This window comes from Nesoenas mayeri (assembly GCF_963082525.1).
Source record: "Nesoenas mayeri genome assembly, chromosome: 5".
Taxonomy (NCBI): Eukaryota; Metazoa; Chordata; class Aves; order Columbiformes; family Columbidae; genus Nesoenas; species Nesoenas mayeri.
Window position 1 is genome coordinate 66,196,808 of NC_137548.1, and position 24,171 is coordinate 66,220,978.

Here is a 24,171-nt window from a genome sequence, read left to right on the forward strand (position 1 = left end):
AAAAATCCAATGATTTGTCTGAATTTTATGAATTTTAAGTATCAATATGTAGTCTTAAAAATGAAAAAAAAATTAATCAGTTCTGTAGACAGCACTACCAGCTTCCTTTTGATGTATAATTAAACTTACAACGTAAGAAATAGTCATTCTTTTATATTAAGTAGCTGCCTGCCCCAAGTGACTGGCTGTAGGTATTTCTTGGTACAATATTAAGCTATTCTTTTTAGCTAATCAATTAAAAAAAAACCCAGTCCAGTGTAATATTCCTTGTTTGAAGTCCATAAGTCATGGATGGTGCTCAAGAAACTGAAACAGTTCTGTGCCTCCCTTTTGCATGTTGTATTGCCCGAAAGCAGCTAGGGATTTCAATTTTGCGCTATTAGATTATTTGGTAGAAGAAGAACTGAGGTTTGGGGGTTTATATGTTGTTTATTTGTTTTGTTTGGGTTTTTAGTTTGTTTGTGTAGTTTGTTTTTGTTTTCGTTTGTTAAACTCCAGGTTGGGTTTTGTACCTTATCAATCTCTCCTCATCTGTGCTTAACAAGCAGCAATACTCTGTGTCATATAAAGGGAGCCACAGCGTTTCAGGGAATTCCTTTTAACTTTCTTGCTGAAGTGCTTGCTAACCTTTATCAAAAGACTCCTCACCCCTTAACAGACTCTCTTTAATTGGCCACTTGCATGGTCAGTTAATATACTGCAGTGGAAACCAAGTGGTAAAGTGTGAACAACCGAATCTGGCACTATAAACCCAGTGACCGCTCTGAAACCTGTGGCTATTTATATACAAGGCAGTGTTTTGTCATGCTGATTTTTATTAGCACAGATTAGATACAGACAACTTGGTAGATGTCACGGATGAGTCAGAAAATGTTAAGCACGGGCCATTTAAAACGTGCAAGTTTGCAAATGAGTGATGGGACTTGGAAGCTCATCTCTGTCCTTCCCTTGGCAAGTGGGGCATGATGGGGGCCAGGCTGGTGATGCTGCTCTTCTCTTTATCCTGCAGGACACATAGGACCATCAGGGAAGGGGTTAATACACCCTCAGGAAAGGTTTTTAGTTGTTCTGTGCAGATAAATGTTTGGTAGAGAAGCACAGAACATGCCTGGAGCATGGTGATGTTCTCAGTGATCTCAGAAATGATGCAATACATGATGTATCAGGGCCTTTTTAGGGGTTAAAATTAATTTTCAACTTTAATAACTTCTTTTACTACCTCCGAAGGCAATGTGAGGAAAGCCGGCTTAGCAACAAAGCAAAAATTGGTGACGCCAGAGGAGGAACAACATTTCTCTAGAGTTCTATGTGACATCTCAAGCTGCTCTATCCGTGGTGGCAGCAGACCCTTTTATTTTTGTGTAGATAGGACCCCATGTGCAGTGCCAGTACTCTAACCTGCAAAGCTACTGCTTTGAAATCTCACCTTCCCAAGAGACAAGTCTTAGGATTGATCTCCAATCTTAAAATTATAATTGGAGGTCTCCCCAAGGCTGAAACAAATTTTTGTCCCTGGCTATAATTTTCTATTGTAATTTTGGAAGATCTGGCAGAAATAAATTTGTGTTTGTTCTTCGTTTACAAGCATTTTAAACAAAAAAAAAAGTTAATTGTGAACAATTATTATATATATCTGCTTGCCTATTTATTCTGGCTCTATTCATAGGAGCATTAAACCTACTACAGCTATACTTGTCCAGTTCAAAAAAAAGCACCTGTGCTGCATATTTATAGAGCTTATACAACTTTAGAGAGAGATTGCTCTTGCTCATAGTGCAGGCACTGGACATTCACAGCTCATCTATTGTTTTCCCCATTGCAGGAACAGGAAAAAGAGCGATCAAATGTAGAAGCCTGTACCTTGGTGTTTGGCTTTTTCTGTTTTGTTTTGTATGGTCCTTTGCTGGAGAAACTCCCTTTGCCATTAAGATGTGTAAAACCAAAGCTGAGTATGGTTGTTTCTGTTACACATCCTTCCCTAATCCTTGGAAGAGGTTGAGCCAGGAGTAAAACTGAAAGTAGATAGATATGACGTAGCGTGTGCATATTTGTACAAGTGCATATGCATTTTTATAAATAAAAGTTGTGGAAAAGGATCTTGCCACAAGGTGCGCTACAAAGCACTTCATATTTCTGTACCTTTGTATGAGTATAAACTCTAATTGTAAAAAGAGACAGTATCTCAAATCAAGCGGGTGATCCTACAGCCTCCTGCATCTATGTAAACCTGCTTCACTGGGAGCAAGCAGCACTCATTAAAGCCAAGAAAAAGCCCATCAGGTTTAACTTGTAATATTAAAAACCAGCACCATAAACTCCGAAGCTGCTTTGTGTCTCTGACCGTTAATATTAGATGCTGCACGAAAAGCTGCTGTTGTTAATAACTGGGCAAATAATACGAGTGAGAATGCTAGAGTGTGGCAGATGCAAGCGGGAGTATCTGTTACGGAGCTCATGGAGCTGGGGCTTTCCTGGACGCTTTCCAGCTTTGGCAGGGGGAACTTTAGCTGAGTAAGAAATCCAGGCTGTCATTTGGGAAGTAGCTGGCATAGGTGCAAAGACTCCGCAATCTTTGGGAAAGTGAAATAGCATTTCTTTTGCCTTCCATTGCAGAATGCATTCCCTTCTAAAGAGTGTAAAATCAATACCGGAGCGCCATATGTTGTAAACGTTTATCATTTATTACGCATTTAAATGTGCACAGCACATACACCACAGTCTTGAACAGCACCTGTATAAAACTACAGACAGATTCTGGTAAATGGTGAAAGTTCATACCATGTAACATTGTTATCAAGGTTTTATCACAATATTTCAAAGTTACAACAACTACCTCTGAGTATCTCGTGTGAGGCCGTTGGTTGTGGATCTAATGGAGTGAAAAGCGACAAAGAAGAACCATTCCCAGAGAAAATATCTGTGATTTGCTTTTGCTGTCTGAAATCTGGAACAAAATCAGCAGTTGTCAGAGGTAGTGGTGGTAATTACACAACAATTACTCACATATAGAAAACACAGAAAGTACAGAAGTCCCCCAAATTACAGGAAAAAAAAATCTAAAAATATTTAGGTGTAACATTTCCTAGACGCTCTCTCATTATTTGGCTTCCTTTTTCTTAATTGTTATTTTTGCTTTGACAGCAGCTGGCTTAAGATCTGGTTCTGCTCTGCTCTGGTCTTACTGAACTTTGGTGAGTAGATATTGTCTTCGAGGTCACATATAAGTAGAGGATACAGGTAAGTCTATTACACTACAGAGCAACAAAGGGTTTTGTGTAGGAATGTAAAGAAATAAGCTGAACTCAGATTTACATGTAGTCAGAAAGAACTAGTTTAGATTGGAGCATGATCTGTAAACATCCTCTAAAGCCATCAAAACTTGTGGTGAGTCCTGGTTACCAGTTAGCCTACTGATGCCTCAAAGGTGATGTCTCTTTTAAAGAAAAGAAAGAAAGAAGAAAGGATGAATGGATCCTTTTAGTGATTACCCCATAATCGAGCCTGTCTTTCCCTTCATCACGTTAGACACGAGTTACACTTGCAAAATATATAAAGAAAAATATAGGGTTACTTGATGACGATATAGTACTGCAGCCTGACAGCTGTCTGCAAATATTTTCACCATGATTATCCTTACTAAAAGTAAACCAGGGGGTAAAGATAGCTCAAACGTGACAAGGCTCAAATAGGATGAAACCAACTCTATCCTGAATACTTTTGGCTACATATGGAAAAAAGGAGAGATTTGGGATGATGGTTGTTCCCCCAGGCCCTGCTCCAGAACTGTAAGACCAAGCAGGAAAGCATGTACTTTCCTTCCATGCAGATTTTGTTAGGAGACTGGCTTTGAGAATTGGTGAGGTAGAAATTAATCAATCAACTTTGTCAGGGAATGAGACAGAAAAAAAAAAGCAGCATATTTCTCCTTCCAAATACTGCACCGAAAATAATAAATAGTACAAAACAACCTCAGACGCTCGCAATCAATCTGAATTCTCTCTGTGGAGCTTGTGTTTTCTACGAATCAGCAAAAGCTTTTGCCTTTTAAAAACTTATGAGTGTTATAGAGTTTCGCAAACTTTGACAAATGAATGTAGTCTCCAAATGTGAAAGAGAATTTGATTTGAATAAAATCTAATTCATTCAAAATAGCATGTTGCACAGTGCACTCATTGCAGGAGGGACAGACACTTTTTGTTTTTCTAGCCTAATGCCAAGTAATTATATTGAATATAAGCTTCAATTAGGGGCCAGAAAAGATCGTACGCTCCTAAATTGAAAAAAAACAAGAAAAAACAACCTTGCTGAGTTTATATAGGGGTTTAAACCTCTCTCCTGCCCGGCAGCTCTAAGACTGACTGCAGAAAAGTTCAAAGTTCAGCACTGGCAGATCTAAAAACAGATTTGTGGGGTAGCTCTTCAGCACCGCTCTTTCTGTAATGAGGTAAACCGATCCTGTTCCGATGGAATAGCAACGCGGCACAAAGGGGTCAGGCATTGTGTGTGGCTCCGCGCTGGCATCCCAGCCGGCACCTCCGCCACCGCTCCCAGGCCAAGAGCTGCTTGGGGAGTCACGGGGGTTTGGAAAACACACAGAGGACAATGAAGCCACCATAACAAACAAACACACAAACACGCGTACAACCGTAGACACCGCACAACACACAAACAGTGCAAAACATCGTAATGCAGGAATTGAGTTTCACCTGGTTTAGGACACGGAGTAGCAGCACACCTGTGATAACTTAGAAACGAATTAAATAAACCACAAAGCAGAAGGATTCTACTGTTGCACCATGAAATGAAATACCTTGGGTTGGAGGTTTGTTTTGTTTTCAGAAGGTTTTTTTTTTTTTTAAATCTGAACTATAAATAAATTTTGTGGCAATATATACAGATTTTAAATAATTAACTTAAATATCTTACACCTACTCTTGCATAAAACTCTCCAGTAAAAGTGCACCATGTTTCTTTTCCCCAAATGCGTTCTGCATCTTCCCCTGTACTGAGGTAGGTCTGAAGGGAGATGTCTCAGATTCTAGGAAGAAAATGTGTCACTGTCATTGTGGGAGACACTTTATTGCCTTTCTTTGTTCTTCCATTTTTGCTCAGGGCTATGTACATCCCGGGATAAATCCTGGATTCATAAGCATTGTAGTTGTTTGGCAGGAGAATCTCTTTGAATTTGCACTCGTCATTGAAATGAGTCTGAAATGAAAAGGAAAGAATGAGAGGGAAGGAATTTTAAACATCGGGTGCGGAAATATTCTTGCTGCCAGGTGTAGAAGGTGTGCTGCAGGGAAACGTGCAGCTGGCTCCCCCCACTTAGTAACTGTTTGAAGTGGTCACCCAAAAGAAGCTTCAAACAGGACTCAGAAGATCTTTAAGGATGCTGTGGCCAGGCCAGGCACCCCTAAAGGTGGGAAGGACACCCAGAGCTCTGTGCACACTCTTGAGGGAGAGGGGCACATTTTAACAGAGCTGCAGTGGGGTCAAGCCCAAGCCCAATTCTGCTGCCCAGCTCATCTATGTGCTCAGCTATCCTACCAGCAATCAGTGGTTTGGGAGGCTTCTGAAAAGTCCTCATGTTGTTTGAGGAGAAAGAAGTATTTTAAAGATACTCAGAGTGGACAGTGTTTTCTGCTTCTTTAAAGTCGAAGGGCTTGGATTCACTTATGTGAACAGATCAGAAAAAGGCAGCTGACAAAAGGCATCCTTCCAGTGGAGAGGTATCGTTTGCAAGTAAGTACAAAGAGGGACAGGTGTTAGAAGTGTGGTGTTATCTAGAGACTAACAAATGAACTCATCTCTTATTATTGAGCAAAAGCCTAGGGTTTTGTAAGAGAGGTCTCAGCCTGTCAAGCTGAATGCTCCCCTGGGAATTACTTTATCCAGCACACCAAAGCAACAGGTCTTCATAAGAAATGATGCAAAGGGAGCTCTTGAGCTTTGGTTACTGATTCTGCCTGGCTTTAATATAAATCAAAATCCTTTGTAACAGGACTGATATCCAAGAAAATAATTCTGGATGCTTCATTACTTCAATCATGTGAAAATGCCCTAGTTAACTTTGACACAATTTGGCTCTTCCTCAGCCCAAATTTTTTAAACCATACCTGAGAAACATGAAATAGAAAAGCCATGAGTAAGGAAGGACATCCAGAAACATGGGTTTGAAATAATGCCAATCACTGAATAACTGAATACAGGGGTGAACTCAAAAGCAGAAGGACAGCTCAGCAAGAGCAAAGACATGCACTGTTATTGTTCACCTCAAGTAAATTTAATAAGATGCCTCTATCCTTTCCAAATATTCAATATATTAAAAAAAGTTCTTTATTGGCTCCTAATAGATTTACCTTCTTGTAAGTTAAAACCCTGAGGATGCTGAACTGTCATGGGAACAGACAATCCTATCAAGAGCATTATCAAAGAGTCATCAACAGGTATGTGACAGGCACTGATTCATCACATCATAAAGGACCATTTGGGGGGCCCTGTCTGATCACAAGTTCAAGTATCCTCTGTGAGATGGAGTGAGTGATTGCCATACTTGCTTAAGGCTATTTATACTGAACTATAAGAAGGATACGGACTGAGGCTTGAGGTCTTGCCACACAGGAGACTACTCTAATGTGGAGGCAAGATGGGTAGCCATGGCTGGGTGACTATAGTGTCTTTGAGAGAACCAAAGAAGTATGAAGCCAACCTTCTGTTGGGAAGGTAGCAAGGGCTGCTCAGTGTTGCCTGACCCAGGAGGGGCAAGGATGGGGCTTGGTTAGCTTCTAGCACCATGCACACCTGTCACCCCAGCTGACCATGGTCCCCTCCCCAGGCACACAATTGGTGGCTACTTACAGATCCGTAGAGTTTGCCTCTGCTATTCATGGCCACGAAGAGTCCACTTCTAACACCAAATATGCTCACCACTCCTCTTTCCACGGGGGAGATTTCCAGCAGACCTACACAGGAGACACGGGAATCAGGGGGACAAAGGCCTGTGCCCTGAAGGAGTGTGTGGTGTCAATGCTGCACTCACCCAGAGGCTCCTATCTCCAGTATGGTGTGGTCCCCCTGCCCTGTGCTGAGCACAACCAGCACTGTTGTGGGTGGCCACAGAACCCCAGCCTCCCGCTCAATGTTCTGCTCCATGCCCCATGCTGAGACCTCTCTTCTTTTAGCTAAGTATCTATTTTTACTTTGCCCCCAGGCATCCTCCTGTGTAGCCGAGGTTAAAATAAGCCAGAGTGTGCTTAGGGCAAATGAAACATTTGTTATCATGCAGCTTATATCCCACCTCCCCCCAGGATCTTATTGTTTCAGTTGGATATCAGAGTCATGGGGCCACAGGGTTAAGTCCCCAGCAGATACTTTTCTAGTTTGGGGGAGAGCTGGGCCCTGGCTGAGCTCTTCCCAGTCCCTGCTTGGAGCGGGCAGCTCACGAACGGCAGATCCTCCAGATGTTAAGGCAACCCCGAGACCTGATGCCTGGCCGGCGGCAAGGGGACAGCACAGCTCTGAGCAGCGCCCACAAGCTCCCCCGGAGCGCCCGATGAGCTCCGCCGCCACCCCGCTACCCCCGGCGCCCGCCACCCTCGGGGGACCCGAGGCGGGCAGCACCGCGGTGCCGTGGGCGGTCGGACTTTTTAGGGGTCTGCCATGCACCCACCCTCCCTTTGGCGCATACAGCTCTCCGGGGCAGGTGAGCCGCTCCGCGCCCGCGGAACCGCCCCCGAGGGCGGTTCCGCGGGCGCGGAGCGGCTCACCTGCCCCACCGCGGGGGTCGTCTCCTGCTTACTGTAGCGATTCTCGCTGTGAATCCCGTCGATGCGCCCGTCGGGCAGGACCTGGATGTGGAAACCGATGCCCACGTTGCAGTAGAGACGCCGCAAGCGTTTGATGCCCAGGAGGTAGTCGCCGTCGCGGGAGGCGTCGCGGCGCTCGGCCGGGAGGCGAGCGACGGAACGGGCGAACAGAGCAGCGTCCCAGCGGCGCTGGCGGGGCCCGACCGAGAGGTGACCCGGGGGGGACCGGCCACGTACCGCCCCCGGCCACAGCAACCCCAGGAGCAGCGCTGGCAGCAGCGCCGCGGGGAGAGGCATCCCGGCTAGGGGCGAGGAGCCACGGGCCGCCGGGCGGTCGTTCCGAAAATACGCTCACCCCCCAGCTCCCACTTTATACCGAGGTCAAAGCGGGGCGGGAGGGGGAAAGGGAGAGGGGGGGAGAAAAAATAAAATAAAACCAACAAAAAACCAAAACAAAACCCAAAAAAGCGAGGCGACGGGGGAGGGAGGGAGCCCCGCGCTCAGTCCCCCGAGAATCTGCGGTTTCCCTGAGCTGGCTGCATGGAGAGCAAAATCCCGGGAGCAAGAGCTTCTGAACTTGATCTCAACTCCAGGAGTCTTGTCTGAAGTGCTGATCTTCTTCTATAGCTGCTCAGCCATAGCGCTTTAGCCCTAGCCACGATATTTATATATCCATGTGCGTTGGTACCTATTACATCACCACCTACTGCTGTCTGCTGCAGCCCTCCGGTTTAGCTGAAAGTCAAATTATCACCCCTAGATGCTTAACAACTCCGAAGCGTCTTGAAGAGAAAGGGTGAGCAGCACTAGTGCTAAACAAGAGGGACAGCACAAACTTTTAAAAAGAAAAGGTCATATGTTGCATTCATCACAGCAGCTTCATTCTCTCTTCTTTCTTTTCCTTTCTTTTCTTTTCTTTTCCTTTCTTTTCTTTTCCTTTCTTTTTCTCTCTTTATTTCTTCTTTCTTTCTCTCTTTATTTCTTCTTTCTTTCTCTCTTTCTCTTTCTTTCTTTCTTTCTTTCTTTCTTTCTCTCTTTCTCTCTTTCTCTCTTTCTCTCTCTCTTTCTCTCTTTCTCTCTTCTATTTATCTTACTTTCCCCTTTCTTTCTCTTTTTTTTTTTTTACAAATGCTAATGCAGGACACAAATATCAAAGAATGCCCAGCACACTTTCTCCCCAACACAATGTATGACTTTGTCAAAATCTGTGGAATTTCAGCTTTTGCTGTATCCAAGCGACATGGTTTATAGTTTGCTGGATGCAGAAAAATTCCCTTCATTAAAAGCCAAAATAGTTGTTGCATGGGAGGTTTAAGAAATGAAAAATGAAATAACTTGCAAGAAAAAAAAATAACAAAGGGCCAAGGCTTTAATAAAGAGGAAAACATTTAAAGAGGCTACATGTGCTCAAAAGTGGTAATAATATTTTCGATTCTAAAAATCCCTTTAAGAAATCAGAGAGCACAGCATTGCTCTGGTGAACAAGACATGTGCAGCTCCCTTTTGGTCACTGTACTGATAGGGGCTGTAGTGACAAGAATTTATTTCTGAGCTTTAGAGGCTGCTAGTTCATGCAACTATTGCTGTGCTTTTCCATGATATGATTATTTTCTACTCTTTGGTATGCATGCACTTACTTAGATATTACTGTTGTGTCTTAATGATGCAGTTGTTCTTAGGCAACTACTTCCTTTGGTTTAAGTTCATGGAAATGAAGCTCAGTACTTAAAAGTAGGAGAAGTTCTGACCACATCAGTCTAGAATTACTTTGTTTAGAGCAAATCCCATATGTTTTGTCACCTCCCTTAACTTAAGCCTTGGGCCTCAACAGGTTTTCAGAACCAACAGGTGAGGAGACATTAGGACAATTTTGGAAGGTCCTGAATTAATAGAAAACTCTGTGTGTGTTGGGGGAAGTGGTTTGTGACTCAAGCCCTTTATAGCCTGAGGACAGTTTAGTCTTTCATGGCAGTAAAGCTCTCCTGCTGTTCCAGCAAAGGATGCGAGAGAAAAGAGAATTGCCCCAAGCCAGATGACAGCTCACCTAGGTGCGAAAATCTCTGACCTTCGCTAAACCTAAGCAAACTTAGATGATGTGCTTTTATTTCTTCTTGTGAGGTGCATATACACTGTGTGTGTGTGCGTGTTTCTCTTACCACACCTCTCAGGATGGAAAAGAAACGGCCGCTGCTTTCTGGGTGATTGCGATTTGGTGTTATAGAGGTGAAACTCTCCTAGGTGTAGTTTTGTCTCAACATCAAACAAGTTAATTTCTGTTTGTGTGTGTTTAAGCACAGCAAAATTTAGATTATTTTCTCTGTGGAGGTTTACAGTGCATGGTAAATGCATTGAAGTCAAATGCACAGATATTTACTATGTTTCTGCTTGCATCAGATCCATGCAGACTCCTCTTACACCTGACAAGCCCGATGGATCAGTTCTGGATGAAAGGGCTGTGTGCTCACGAGTTTGGAAACTGCCCCATTCTGCAAGGGCTGCACTGGACACCTTGTCCCTCCCCAGGGTCCTTAGAACAGCATCATCCCACCTCTCTTCAAAACCTGAATGATTTGCTGTTATCAAACGGCGGTGGATGAATTTGGGATTAAGTTGATTTACCCTCTGAAGGATAAGGCCAAAGAGTGGTGTTCTGCCAACACAGCTACCCAGTAGCTTTGCTCCTGCAGCACAAGTGTGGTCCAAAACCCATAGCTGAAGGATCTGGGCCAGGTCTGCTCAACCTCACTGCTACCGACAGCAGTTGTCCCTGACCCAAAAAAGCACAAACTCAGAGGTCTTACTCTTGTGAACATGAAAGCCTGATGGCTCTTGAAGTTAGGGGTGTGTGCTGGAGGCCCAGTGAGCTGTGGTGCCTTCATCCCTTTGGGATGTAAGGAAATGGGTCTTAAAATGCTTGTTAGGCTGTGAGTCCATAAGTTGGTAAACTCAGGCCCTAAATGATTAGAGAGAGCAACCAGAACATCAGATTACATTGCCACATACCATTGATTAATAAGGGACACTTCTACAAGTTAATTCCTGAACTTGTTACAGAATTAAATGGCACTTTTTCCATGAAGGCTTCAAATGAGCTTTTCTGAGAGGAAAAGCAACAAGTTTCCAACTAAGAACAAAACTATGCGGTTTGGTTTTGCTTTCCAGTTTTACATATTCATGTGTGTGTGAGCTTGTGCACAGTCTACCTATGAAACACTAGTCCTGATGCTTCAAAGCCCTCTGATCACTGAGTTGTTCATACCTGAGAAAAGCCCAAAGAGATGAAAGCAAAACAGAACTGCAGCGTTTTCAATTTGCAACAGGTGTAAATGGCAGGTGGAAGCTGCTGACCTTCGGAGTCTTTGTTCTGCAACGGAGACATTTCCAATTGGAAATTATTATCATAGGAAACCATCAAAGCAACATATTCCCCACAGAAGCCAATGAAACTGTGTCACCCAGGAACTGACCCTCCAATGTGCCATCCCCTTTCATGCAGTGAATGGGAGCTGGGTGTCTCCAGATCTTCATGTAGTTAATTCTTCTGAATCTTTCATATCATGCCACTGCTGTGTGTCTCCTATGCTTTGTGTCACACACTCTTTCAGAGTAATAATTTAAATATTAACAGGTAAAATGTCTTTATCTTTGTATTGGGTCTGTTCCCTAAGAAGCATATGGGGATGTCACAGTTCAGACAGCTCTGCTTTCCAAATTCCTCAAGGCTTAAAGTATAAAAAAGAAGAAAAGATTCACAAAATTTGGGTCTACACCCAGATTCAAGCCCGATATCACGTATTCTGAAAGAAAAAGGGAAAAAGAAGGAGGAATCTGGAATATCTTTATGACTTCATCGAAATTATTCTGCAATTGCTCTGGCAGAGCAGTCATCCAAACGTGACTCTGTGTCTAGATCTCTAAAGTGGTCTAGGTCCACAATTTAAAAATCAATTTACATATTTATTAACCCCAGTAAACACATGTAAATGACCCTGAAAAATATTGCTCATGAGCTTTTCTGCTGAAGGCAAATATTGTACTGAGACCCTTTGATCTGGAAGGATGGGGAGTGGACTGGAAGGGGCATGGAGAAGTATATTGTTAGGAAAGAATCCCTTTCACCATGTTTGCATGCTATGAAGACATGGTAAAAAAGCAAGCCCGCACCCCAGCTCCCCCTTTGCGCACGCCCCTTTTAATTATGATGATTTTGGAAGACAACTACCAAGCGATCTGCAGAATGGACTCGCCTGAGCAAGTTTTCTCACGTTCACGTCTGGCTGCCTCTCTGTGTGAGCAAGAGTGGTCCCGGGAGAGGAACCGGCTGGAATGCAGCACGGTGCTGGGGGCCCAAGCCCCACATGGCCGAGGTCGCTGGGAGACCTTCACCATCCAGCCCCTGCCGCCTGCATAACACACATACCCACACACGAGCTAGTGAGTCATATGCACTTCTTTTTTTTCTCTTTCTCTGTTTGCAGCTGGTCTATTTGATCTCTGTGTGCCTGGGCTGTTTGCTGTTGTGAGCGTCTTGCCATGATCAAAACCTTATTATCTCGAGTGATGTCGCAGTGTTATATATTGGAAAAGGGCAGTGGAGTATAGCAGCAGGCAGCAACAATGCTGGGAAAACAACAAAGGCACCAATAACCTCTCTCTAGTGTATTTGGACTGAATCAGTGAGAGGGCTGAGTGTCATTTTGCTTGTGATGGGTATGGACTTTTTCAACAGCTGCCCCCTCTGCTTCTTGTTGTACATCTCTGTATAAAGCAGAGATCAGAGAAGACATGACTACATTCATCTGTGAGGCTTCAGGGGTTTAGATGTCGCAGTTCACGCTTCTAGCTTGTGACTGCTGCTCATATACACCCACTGCTGCAGAGATGGGCACCAAGAAGCTCCAACTGGAAGATCAAACCACAGGCATTTGATTTTCTGTGAACTACATTCAATGTCTTAGCAGCCTTTTTCTCAGCTGCTGAGCTTTATTGGAGTATCTTTTTTGGGCTGCAACGTTGCTGTTCCTGCAACATCAGTTCAAAGATGCGAGGTGGTGGTGTGGTGATAGTGACCCTCTGGGAGACCCAAGGCCATTAGCCAAGCAACCTGATATGGTCATCACAGACTATTTCATTGTCTTGCTGGCCCTTGTCACTGACTGACATATGAACAGCTCTCAGCTGAAGAAACCCTCTGCTTCTTGCCCTGTTTCTGCAGGCTACATGTTTGCTCCATGCCTTTCCTTCAGTATTCAATCCTCACAGCAAAAATTCCCAACTCTACTGTCACTACTGCTCCATATTTCCTGTAGTTTTCTAGGCTCCATCAGCTTTTGCTCTGTTATCAGATCTTTTTGCTGCATGTGCTTCTTGTTTTCCACTAGTCTCCCTTTTCTGTAGCTGTTCTACTGTCTTCTCCATCCTTGGGACAAGATGACAGGCTTACAGAAACAAATGCCCTTCATGGAAGTGACATTCAGGGTAAAGGATGACTAAACAACATTCAGACCTTAACTTCAGGGCTGAAGGATGTGTCCTGTCTGATGGATCTTCTACAGTCACCTTTATGGTGCCAGTGCTTACTTGAATGTGTGAACTATGGCTGGCATGAAAATGAGTTTTGGGGAGCAATGTTGTGAAAACCAGCTAGGGGAGAAATTAGCAGCCCTAAGTGGAATTTTTCACTGATATTGTGATTGGTACCTGTTCCTGAAGCCTGAGATGCATTTCTGTGGGGTGGCGGGACAAGTGGAGAACATGGAGGATCTGAGGACTCCTCGGGTGTATCATTGGATTTTGTATTATTGAAGAGCAGGACTCAAAGGGATGGGACAACAGAAATGTCCCAGGAAGTCATCAGTCAAACCAGATCGTTTCTGAGAGCAGTCATGTCCCAGGGTCTTGCCATAGCTTCACAGCCCCCATCCTCATGAAGTTTAAACTGAAGTTTTGTGGGGAATCTGCTAAGAACCTAGATGGAGAAATATGTTCAGAGGGCTGCAATTACTAATGTAGGACTTTTTCAGAAAACTTAGTTCCCAGCCAGGCTCATTCTGATGCTAAAACTCACATGCTTATACTTCCATATTCGTTGCTGACATTTCTGCATATGCTATTTTGTTCTTCCTTGTCCTGTATTCTTTTTACCTGTTGAAATTATAAACAGTTTAAAACTAAAAATATACTTTTTTTCCTTTTGTCAGATTATGGCACACATACTTTTGCTGACATATTGCTTGACACTCTGCCAAACAAAACTGGTAAAAGGAAACATAATAGAAAATGAGTTTTGAGAATCAGGGTAAGTGTTTGTTAAGCTTATTTTTATTATTATTATTGTGGGAAATAGTAGCTTAAGTTAACTTTTTGTGTGAGAATGTTTTAGCTGACTTTGAGTGCAGCATAATTGGTTTACACGGGTCTGTTCAACATGTGGCCTCTCTTGTATGAATCATTTTTTACCGGTGGCTAATGTGAAGAAAACTGGCTGTTCTAAGCAAATGACGTGTATTGCTGAATTTTAGAACTTCCCAGCAAAGCACCACTTACAATCTGTCAGAACATATATGGACACAGCTGTACAATTCATAACCTTTCCGAGCATGAAGGAGACTAGCTTTTCCAGTTGACCTTTAGTGTCACAACCATGAAGCAAACGGATATCTCTTTTCCTTCATTTACCCTCAGACTTTTCGCGGTGCTCATCACTGCAAGGTCTGAGTCCTCTGAGGAGCTGAATGGTCGTATCCTCAGAACACCTCCATGATCTGGATGTTGCCACCCTCCTTCCCAACCCATTACTCGCCGAGGCAGTGAGGGGCAGATACGCTGCCATCAGATGAGATGTCTTCATGTACATGTGCAGTGGCAGAGAGGGACTCAAGACCAGAGAGGCTGTAGAAGACCTTTGTGATCTATTGGGGTTGATGAATTACTATGGTAGGGGTTCTCTAGACAAGCAGCTTGGCCAACGTGGCACAGTATGCAGAGAACCTACAGTGCTGACATTGACCCCAAGGACAGCAGAGCTGCAGAGGTCCAGCAGGACCATGGTACTCACCTGCACCAGGAGACATATCTGGGTCCTTTGATGTTGGACGAGCACCACACCATGCTCCCTCATGGGCTGTGGGGATCAGAACACAGATGGCCTGAAACCTCTCCAAATACTCTTCTTTCCTAATAACTACCAGTGGTGTTGGGAATGGCCAAAACTTTATCTTGCACTCTGGCAAAAAAAAACAGCCCTGAAAATAGTTATAAAAACACAGGTTAACAGACAGCTCGCTCAGACAAGTACCCAGCTCAGCACTACATCACTCCTGATGAAGTCAGCCAGAAACAACCGTACGGTTTCCTGGGTCAGTTTTTGAAAAGTAAACTGCAAGCTGTGAAGTGTAGACAGGTAACAACTCTAGAGCTTGAACATCGACCAGCACGGAGGTTGCCCATCAAATTCTGTGTTGCTTGGAAGTAGTGACAGCAGTAATAATTAGGTTAAGTGCAACTTCTTCCCCTTCAAAACATTTGGAAAAAGGTAAGAAGCCAGATACATAACTAAGAAGCATATTGCAGAAATGTGTAAAACAGGTTATCTGTCAACAGATGCATCAGTAATCTCTCAACAGACTTGTCCAGAAGATCTGTCTTAGATTTTGGCACATTTGTTACTGACTCTCTTTATGCTATTTAATAACAGGCCTTATAGATGATTATGGGAGCCAGTTCTCACTCCAAGTTTGGATCACACAAGACATAAGTAAATAAGTTTTGCGTGAATGATCCTTGCCCAGAAAAATCTCCTTGACATCAAAAAACCCGTAGAGATTGCATACAGCATTGCATGATTTTTATATTAATCATTTAATTCCTCCTGTCATTCAAGGCCCAGAGCAACTTTGTTCTAATCAAATATTTTAGTATTACCTCAATTTCCCTTCCATCTTTCTCACTTCACTAATAAAGCTACAAGAGCTACAGTAACATCAGCATTACAAGAACTAACAGATGCAGGTTGAAAAACAAACAAGCAAAAGAAAAAAAGAGAGATTGCTTACCTCCTGTTGGATGATTCCTGGTGTGATAGTACTGCTCTAAGAGTCCGTTCCTCACAGGGTCTACTTTTGTTCCTGCAGATGAAAGAAGGTCAGTGAAGCCACGCAATGTCCTCAGCTTTCAGCAATGAACATTCATTTTACAATTTTTTTATTCCATTTCAAAATATGTTTATATTTGGACCAAAAGAATGTACGTTTTCCATATTGCAAATGTGTTTCGTGGGAAGACATCCCCAGGAAATTAGCTTAGAAAATTACCTCGCTTAGGACTGCTTTTTATTTTAAGATGTCGAATGAGTTAAATGTAAACTTGAAACTACCATTTTAAATATTGTCTTGAGAAAACAAAACAAAACAAAACAGGCTTAAACCAGGCAGAAAACAACAGAATGAAGACTGTGGTATTCTTAATAGTTTCCCAGGACTAACCCATCATTCCCTTCATTGGTGGATTGGAAACCACTTGGGACTAAGCCAGGTCTCCTTCCTGAATATGTATGTCCTGCAAATGTTGAGTGCAACAGTGTGGTCATCTCAAACCTGTTAGCTGTCACAGGCGAGCAGAACATGTCCCACAGCTCCAACATTTTCACTTTGCTACTAGTACTGGAAAAATTGATAAATTATTGCATGAAAGGTACTGAACTAAACTCTATTCTCCCTCATTTCCACATAACTTCCCGAAATAATGGGGTAAAAATGAAAGAAGCAGAGCTTATGGGAAGTCCAATGCCTACTAGAGACATTGTTTTTATGTTAAGAGCAAACCAATTCAGGATGATTCATTTGATATGAATCTCCATGCGCATTATTATTTATATTAATGGGAATGGAGGATATACACATGAGCTGTTGGATTCAGGGCAGTGGGATGGGAATGACACATATTGAAGTGAAAACTCCCTGCCCTGGGAATTCAGACAGTGCTGTGCAGTCACTGCTGTGCTATTTGCCACATGCTATATACAGTCACAAAATATTCCACTCAGTCAGAGACATGGCCAGAAAAAGCCCTGCGAACCCCAAAGTCTTACAGTCTTATAATAACCACCGAAGCACGCCCTCCGCCGCAAAAGGAGCACAGTAGAGCTCCTGTTGACCAGCATGGGACAAGCTGCACACAATTCATTTCAGTATGTAAAGAACCAGGAAAAATCAGAGGGGCTGATTTCAGTACATCCATGACCTTCTAACATTACTCTGGAATTGCAAAACAAAGATTTTTGGCTACCTTAATGAAATTTCATAATGCTGGAATGAGATATTATAAAATGATCAGGAGTTTTCAGAATATCCACTTATTTCGGGGGATAAAAAATAGATTTGCTAACAGTATTTGGGTGAAAAAGGACTCTGTCATTAAAAAATCCTTTCAAAATTAATCTATGTTCTTCTTCCCCTTCCTTTCACTATTTAAATTGTAAATTTATATTCTTGAGAGTTGTTGGACCAGTATACTAGAAGGCTACTTGTCACTTGAAGTTCAAATACAGGAACTCAGAAAAAATAAGCAGCATTAGAGTCTTTAGGACTATTTCTTGGATTAGAAAACAAAGGAGCATAATGATACAATAGCCCTTACTGTAAAATACCACTCCTATCATCTATAACACTGTACATATTATTATCATTCCCATTATTATTTTTCTGAAAAAAGAAATAAATCAGTCTAAGACTTCAGTTATAATCAAACCACAAACAGGACAAAACAGCAAACACAATAACCCACTGAACTGATTTGTCCTCCAAAATGCTCAGGCAGCTTCCAGTTTTCAATAGTGTTTCTACACGCTGTAACTACACATTACTGCAGTCAGGTCAACTTTATTTAGTCTTTATTGGCCAAGATAGCAAAGTGGATGAAGGGCATCTATCTATTTATATATTGGTTATAAGAAGAGGATGGGGCAGGTCGTGTCTTGTCCCACACAAGAATGGTGGTTGTAGAAGGGGAGCTGAAGCTGGTTAAGACATTATGCCAGGACTAGGGCACCATGTCAGACCAAAGCCAGTCTTGGAGAGATATTCAGTCCTAAAGATCCTGTCAACCAAGGGATCCCAGTTAAGTTGGGCATTTATTGGTGTTGACTCTATTTTATGCCAAGAGGACAGATGGAAAGCCTGGCTCAGCAGTCTTTTTCATGGCATGCTGGCCTGTGGCCCCAGTAAAATCCCACTGGCTGAGGACTGGAAGGTGTCAGAGGGAGCAAGAGCCTCAAAGCTATGCTGTTTGTTTGCCTGGAAGTCCCTGCTGAACTGCTGCCAAAATGATTTAATGTTATTTTTGGTGGTAGTGACTGTTTTCACTTTCAGCATTTGAAGAGGCAAGCAGTATCATCCATAACACACATATTGCAATCTGGGGATGTGTTACACCTGCAGTTGGATCTCCTCCTTTCCTTTCCCCCTAAAACTCACCTGTTTTTTCTCACACTGCCCAAGGAAGGGGTTTATCTGGGGCTGCTGCTGCAGAGCTGGGGGGGATAAGGAAAGGGAGAAGAATGGTGCTGGCAAGTGTGTTCCACCTTTTTGCAGAGCTTAGAAAGTTTCTCCCCCATCACCACAGTATTTTTCCTAAATTGCAGAAGAAAAATTATGGAGCGTAAATAAAAAAGCTACTGCAAAACTCCATCCTATAGCAGCTCAGGTGCAAGTGCAATGATAATTCAGGTTCACGGGAACAAACCTTGTACTGTTGTAGTATATTATTTAACAGTAGCAAATTGCCATTGTTTTTTACCAAAACTGGGGTGTATTTTGCAACTTATTCTCATGCTTCATGGTGCTTTCAGCTCAACCTGAACAAAGGCTGCAGAGTTAGCTCCCAAATACATCAGATCATGATTCAATGATGGTGGGGAAGCGGCTGCAGGAATTCTTCCCTCTTGGAGCTGCAGTGGTTTGTATCCAACACTCCTGCTCCTCCAGGGGCTTCAGCACTTCCATAGCCAACACCACACTCATTTATGCCAAAGTTGCATATTACTAAATATATATATATATACACACACAGTATATAAGCTCCTGTGATGATTAGGAATAAGGGAAAGACATTTCCATTAGCTGCAGAGAGGGACATACAGAACTTCTCTGCTCATGGACTAACCCTACACTGCTGGAGGAACGGCAATACCTCAGCAGAGAGCTTATAAGAAATCAGCCAGACGTGTTTAAAGAACAATTTGGAGTCACCAAATACTAGCCAAATATATCTCGCTGTTGTTATAGTATAAATATAATTATTGCTATTATTAGTAGTAGCAATAGTTACTATTACTGGTTATTATTAGTCATAATTTTTACTGTGGTACCACTTAGGAATTCCCTCAGTAGACCAGAGTGCCATTGCAATTTGTGCTGTAACGCTGTTACCATGACAATTTTTCTCTGTTTGGCAGTGTGTTTTGGCTAGAGAGCCAGCTGTTGACTCGCTGTGCTCCAAGTTGCCGAGCAATAAATCCCAAACCAAATTCATGACCAGATTTCTGCCTCAAGTCTCAAACTTGTGACTTGCTGTGTAGACCGCTTTGCAACTTCACTCTGCAAAAACACCACTCTGACACTGAAAAAAAGAGTGGCTCCTAAGTTTGAAATGTGTATTTGAAATGTATATTTGAAAATATACATTGCATACACATTCGTACAGGTAAGCATAGGAGGTGCTGCTGGTAAGGTTGACAATGCAGAAAGTATTTGCAAAAGGTTCTGGGGAAGCAAGTGAAGATGAGAATTATCTCTTTGTAATACAAGAGAAAAAGCTTTTAGATGAAGCTTTAAGAAAAAGGTATTAATTGAGCAGCATGAGACAGACGTTGTGAAATGTCAGTGATTTCTTATAGACGAGGAGACTTCTCTGCCAGATTGTCAGTCTCAAGAGATCTACAAACTATTGGCCTGGCTTCCAGGTTAGTGTTGAACATACTAATGTCATTAATTCTTCCAAGATGATCTGGTTGTGTGACATTTTTTTCTTCTTGTAACAACACATGAAATTGGTCACTGTGCATAGAGAATGAATCTCACCGTGCGGTTCACTCACATATGATGTTCCACTTAACATTTTCATAGACTTCTAGACAGAAGTACCATGTCATACACTGAGCAGAAAGCACATCAGAGCACTTCAGGTGCTCACAAAGACCCTGGTGATCTGGATGTCCCAGGACATCTGGGGTGATGCAACCCTGTTGTCACCAGGACAAGCCATTAGCACCTGAGGTCTGTTAGGTAAAGCCATGGTATGTGAACTAATGGTCCCAAACCATTACCTTCTGAGTTGAAATCCTTATCATAAAAGCACTACGGTTGTGATTTGCATCTCTCCACTGTGTGGGTTCAGTAACTTCGCCATCTGTCATTACCAGTAATCTCTCTTTGTCATCTCCCCAGTACCTCTGTGTCACCAGTATCCTCACTATAGGTGTTGTGTTTTCTAATGGTCCACTTAGCACATTCAGAAGTCTTCCATGCTCACACCGTTGTTTGATTATGTCTTTTAGGGTTAAGATCTGATCAGTGTATGTACAGCCTCTTCTGAAGCTAAACTGACTTTCCTTAAGCCTACTATTCAGCTGTGCCTGCTTTCTTGTTCACAGGCACTCAAGCAAATGTATTCTCAAACACAGCAAACAAACTAATGCCTCTTGAGGTTTATATTCCTTCCTGCCACCTCCTTTCTTCTTTTTCTGTTCAGCTTGCTGTAATCACATCTGAATACCAGGGACAAGTCCTTCCGCAGCTTTGAAAAGTATCAGGAATACCTGACGCTGTCCCATGGGTGACACCTTTGTTGTCAGCGCAGCCAGGAGGATGCGATGCTTTGGGACGTCTGGCCCTGTGTCACACCAAGGATCCAAGGAGCAGTGACATCTGTGGGGCCACTGCACTCTCCTCAGTGGCTTTCAGTCTTGATCCTTGCAGCTGTGCTTGGCAGCACTGTTGATCAATCTTTTAAATGTCCCAGCATAATTACCAATGCTCTTTTCAACAGTTTTCCACTCTCCCTTCTAGACCTAAAGCCCTCGGTTTTCGTGTCTCACTCTTCAATAAAATAAACTTTTGAGAGATTAACCATCCTGACATGTTCCCGACTCTGTTGGTGTGGGGCCATACGAGTTTGTGTCCTACTGCGTCTGTTGCTCATCTTCCAAAGCACAACTTCAGATATGTCTCTGAAAAGATCTATTTAGAAACACTGATGAATTAAAAGTGCACCTGGAATCTGGTATTAGGTCCTAATTTGACACTTACTCAGCCTTTATTCAGACTAATCACAAAATCAATCTGTCTCTTCACGCTAAACTCTTTTCATATCAAGGGGACTTTTGTCCTTGATGGAAGTTTATCTGATTAAATACTGTGATATAGGTGGGCAAAATAGTGCATTTAAGAGAAGATGAGCATTCGGACTTAACTGTTGTGATTAAATTGAAATAACGAGCCTTAGTTTTCCTCTTTGGGCATCTTGGTGGTAGCTTTCTGAAGACGTTCTCTATTGCTGGCAAAAGGCTCTCAAACAGCAGAGGTGTAGCAATCTCCAGAGAGAGGCTGAAATTGAATCAGGTCTTCTTGAAACAATTGTCCAGTCACTTCTTGCCAAAGATGTCGGTGTTAGTGGTATTACAAGAGAAAGATAATGAGGAAAACATATTGTTTTGCTAATTCTCTTACATTTCTGTATTGTTCAAATGCTGCAAACATGGTGTGAGGCATCACACAAACATGTAGTGTAAGACACTGATTTGACCAGTTCATTAGCTTGGTTAATGCCAATGTCAAATAGCCTTATTGCACATTTACAACGTAAACTAGTACTACTCATGGTAAAAGCAAAATCGGTTATAAATAAAAAATTCCAAAGTTATTTATGTCCATCAAAAAAAGTTCCAATAGTATTAATGCCTTGGTGTTTTAGTGACCCAATCTGTATTTGATTAATTAAATAAAATTAAATAATAATAATAAAAAAATAAAATTAAATAAGAATTATTTCACTAATAAGTGACTGATATCATGTTCAGTAAAAACACCTCAGGATTATGAGGAAAATCCGTGATGTTTTATTTCTGCTGGAAATTGGTGTAATGATTAGGGCTTCCAGCTCGGGTTCCAGGGAGACATCTTTCTTCCACTGCATTTTTCTCTGTTCCCTTCTGTGCCAACTCTTATAAAACAAGATACTACAGGATTTGATTCTAAAAATCTAATATTACTGCCTCGTCGTGAACTGAATGCTACAAATTCCTTCTTGATAATACTGTCTCATGGGATTCCTGTGCGGTAACAGAATCTCCTGGGATTCCTGCCTGGTAACCATATCTTGCTGGACTATGGTAGTATTTCTCCCATTGGATAACCCCAGCCCCACCAAATAAGCAGTCATAAACCTTATGCTCTCATTATTTTACATGACATTATTTTACTAATGTCAGATCCTGCACTGTTTAAATCAGTGGGGTGTTTTTTCCCCATTGATTTTCACTAAGCTAGAATCCAGACTCCAAGAGAAAAGAATATTGTGGAATATTTTGTCTGTTTGACAAAAATAACATCAAGAAACACTTTTAAACTAGCGATAACAGAAATATTTCATGGCTGGTTTATCTACATACTGTCATTCAACTCCTGCACGTCTTAACTTAGTTTTTAACCATACATGGACTAGAAAGTTTATTGTTGTTCTGAAAGTGAGATGTTGTAGCTGTTCTTCCTCTTCATGCCAGTGAGAGAAATCACAGCTAAACATTTTCAAAAGGAATACACCAAACAGTTCTTGAGAGAGGTTTTCAGTGAATGCTTCTGTTGCAATCATAGAGCAACAATAAACCGACAGCCATTAATCACTTATTATTCTGCTTGGTTTTGTTATATCCAAAAGGGTCACTAAAGTCAGGTCCCCATTGCAGCAGACACTGTACCCTTAAATAATGAAGGCGTCGATCCAGCCTTTCTGTTCTCAGCCACTCTCTAGACCCAGTTGTTTATAGCAAATTTTCAGGGGAAAAATTATCCCGAGAAGCCCATGAGTTTTGTTCTTACAGTCCTACCTAGTATCTCCAAACACTTTTCCAGCTTTTCCCAGGATGTGCAGTCACACTGGGAAGCAGCAGTTAATCCACTTGCAGGGTAACCCTGGGACGAGAGGCTGGTCCCCATGGTTGCACATTTCACAGGGTTCAGACTTGGTTCATCAACCTATAAAGTGCAGAGTGATTCAGGAGAGGTCTGTTCTGGTTTGCTGTGTGAGATTTCCAGGTTCAGAAGTTTTGGCTTGAGCTTTCTTTTGAATTATTTAGGGCTCCTAACAGCCCATTTTTGAAAAGATGTTGGGATCTTTATGGTTGATGGATCACCTTGATGGAGGGCTTGCTGCTGAGCTAAGAACCAGCCTTGCGATTTCATAGTGTTGTCATATTGCCATTATTCACCTCCTGGAGAACACAGCCCTAACAATGTAAGTCAAATAAAATGGTGATGGGCCCTGTGAAGAATTTTTCAGTAAGTATTGTGTTGCTAAGCTCTAGATGTGCCAACAAACATCAAGGAAGGTCTTGACTACCATCTTCCTGGCACAGGATGGCTTCAGCAGAGCTCAGACTCAGCGAGATAAGGTTGGAAACCCAGACACTATGAGGGCTTGAACCACAATGAAGGCACGTGAAGAATATTAATGTTAGAGATGAAAGAAACTAAGCAGGCAACACATTCTATTGAAGCGCCGTGTCTCCTGCTGCATGTTCGGACAAAAAAAAAAGGATATATGTCATTTTTCTTTTCACAGCTGTTTTTCAGTCCAAATATAACACTCACAACTCCGGATCTTACGGCTGTTCTGAGCCCTTTTTTGAATCCAGACACAACTTCAACACCAACTTTTCTTTGGTCTCGATCAAGTCTTATAACTCTTGGAGATGTAAATAACTATCTGGGGCAACAATCTTACTTCATAGTATTTTTGAGAGGATCAATGAAGTTTCTGAAGCACTTTCATGAACAGTAGCAAAGATCCTCCATTGATTTACTGCCTTGGTATTCAGTCAGGAGTCCATGTTCTGTGTCGTTAGCTGCAACATACAAAAAATAACTCAGTGAACTTCTAATTAAGGCATTTAGCTTCTTGCCTATCTTGTAAGAAAAGATTTGTAGGAAATATGACTTGATGCACTTGCTACCAGATCTGCAAAGACACTTTTATCCCTAAACTCTTGAATTTCCGTGGCGTTCAGCTGCCAAAAGTGCCATTGAAATGAACAGGCAGGTAAGGAAGTGAAAGGCATTCAGGAGCTTGGGTGACTTTGGTCCTGGATGGCACT

The 24,171-nt window shown here is 42.4% G+C and overlaps 1 protein-coding gene across 1 annotated transcript; it reads right to left on the reverse strand.

The window, feature by feature from the left end:
• Positions 1-4,502: 4,502 nt before the first annotated feature.
• Positions 4,503-9,296, reverse strand: FGF4 (fibroblast growth factor 4). The gene is made up of 3 exons (XM_080345974.1): positions 7,799-9,296; positions 6,859-6,962; positions 4,503-5,208 (listed from the first exon to the last, which is right to left on the reverse strand). Exons 1-3 carry the CDS (start codon positions 8,100-8,102, stop codon positions 5,032-5,034), a joined length of 585 nt encoding a protein of 194 aa, XP_080202100.1. The 5' UTR covers positions 8,103-9,296; the 3' UTR covers positions 4,503-5,031.
• Positions 9,297-24,171: the final 14,875 nt, after the last annotated feature.

Excerpts from the sequence above, each read along its gene's own strand:
- FGF4 (XM_080345974.1), bottom strand. The coding sequence starts at position 8,102 with ATGCCTCTCCCCGCGGCGCTGCTGCCAGCGCTGCTCCTGGGGTTGCTG. Across the intron at positions 6,963-7,798 it reads TCACAGCGAGAATCGCTACA|GTCTGCTGGAAATCTCCCCC; the intron begins GTAAGCAGGAGA and ends TCTCCTGTGTAG. Across the intron at positions 5,209-6,858 it reads GAGGCAAACTCTACGGATCT|ACTCATTTCAATGACGAGTG; the intron begins GTAAGTAGCCAC and ends TTTTCATTTCAG.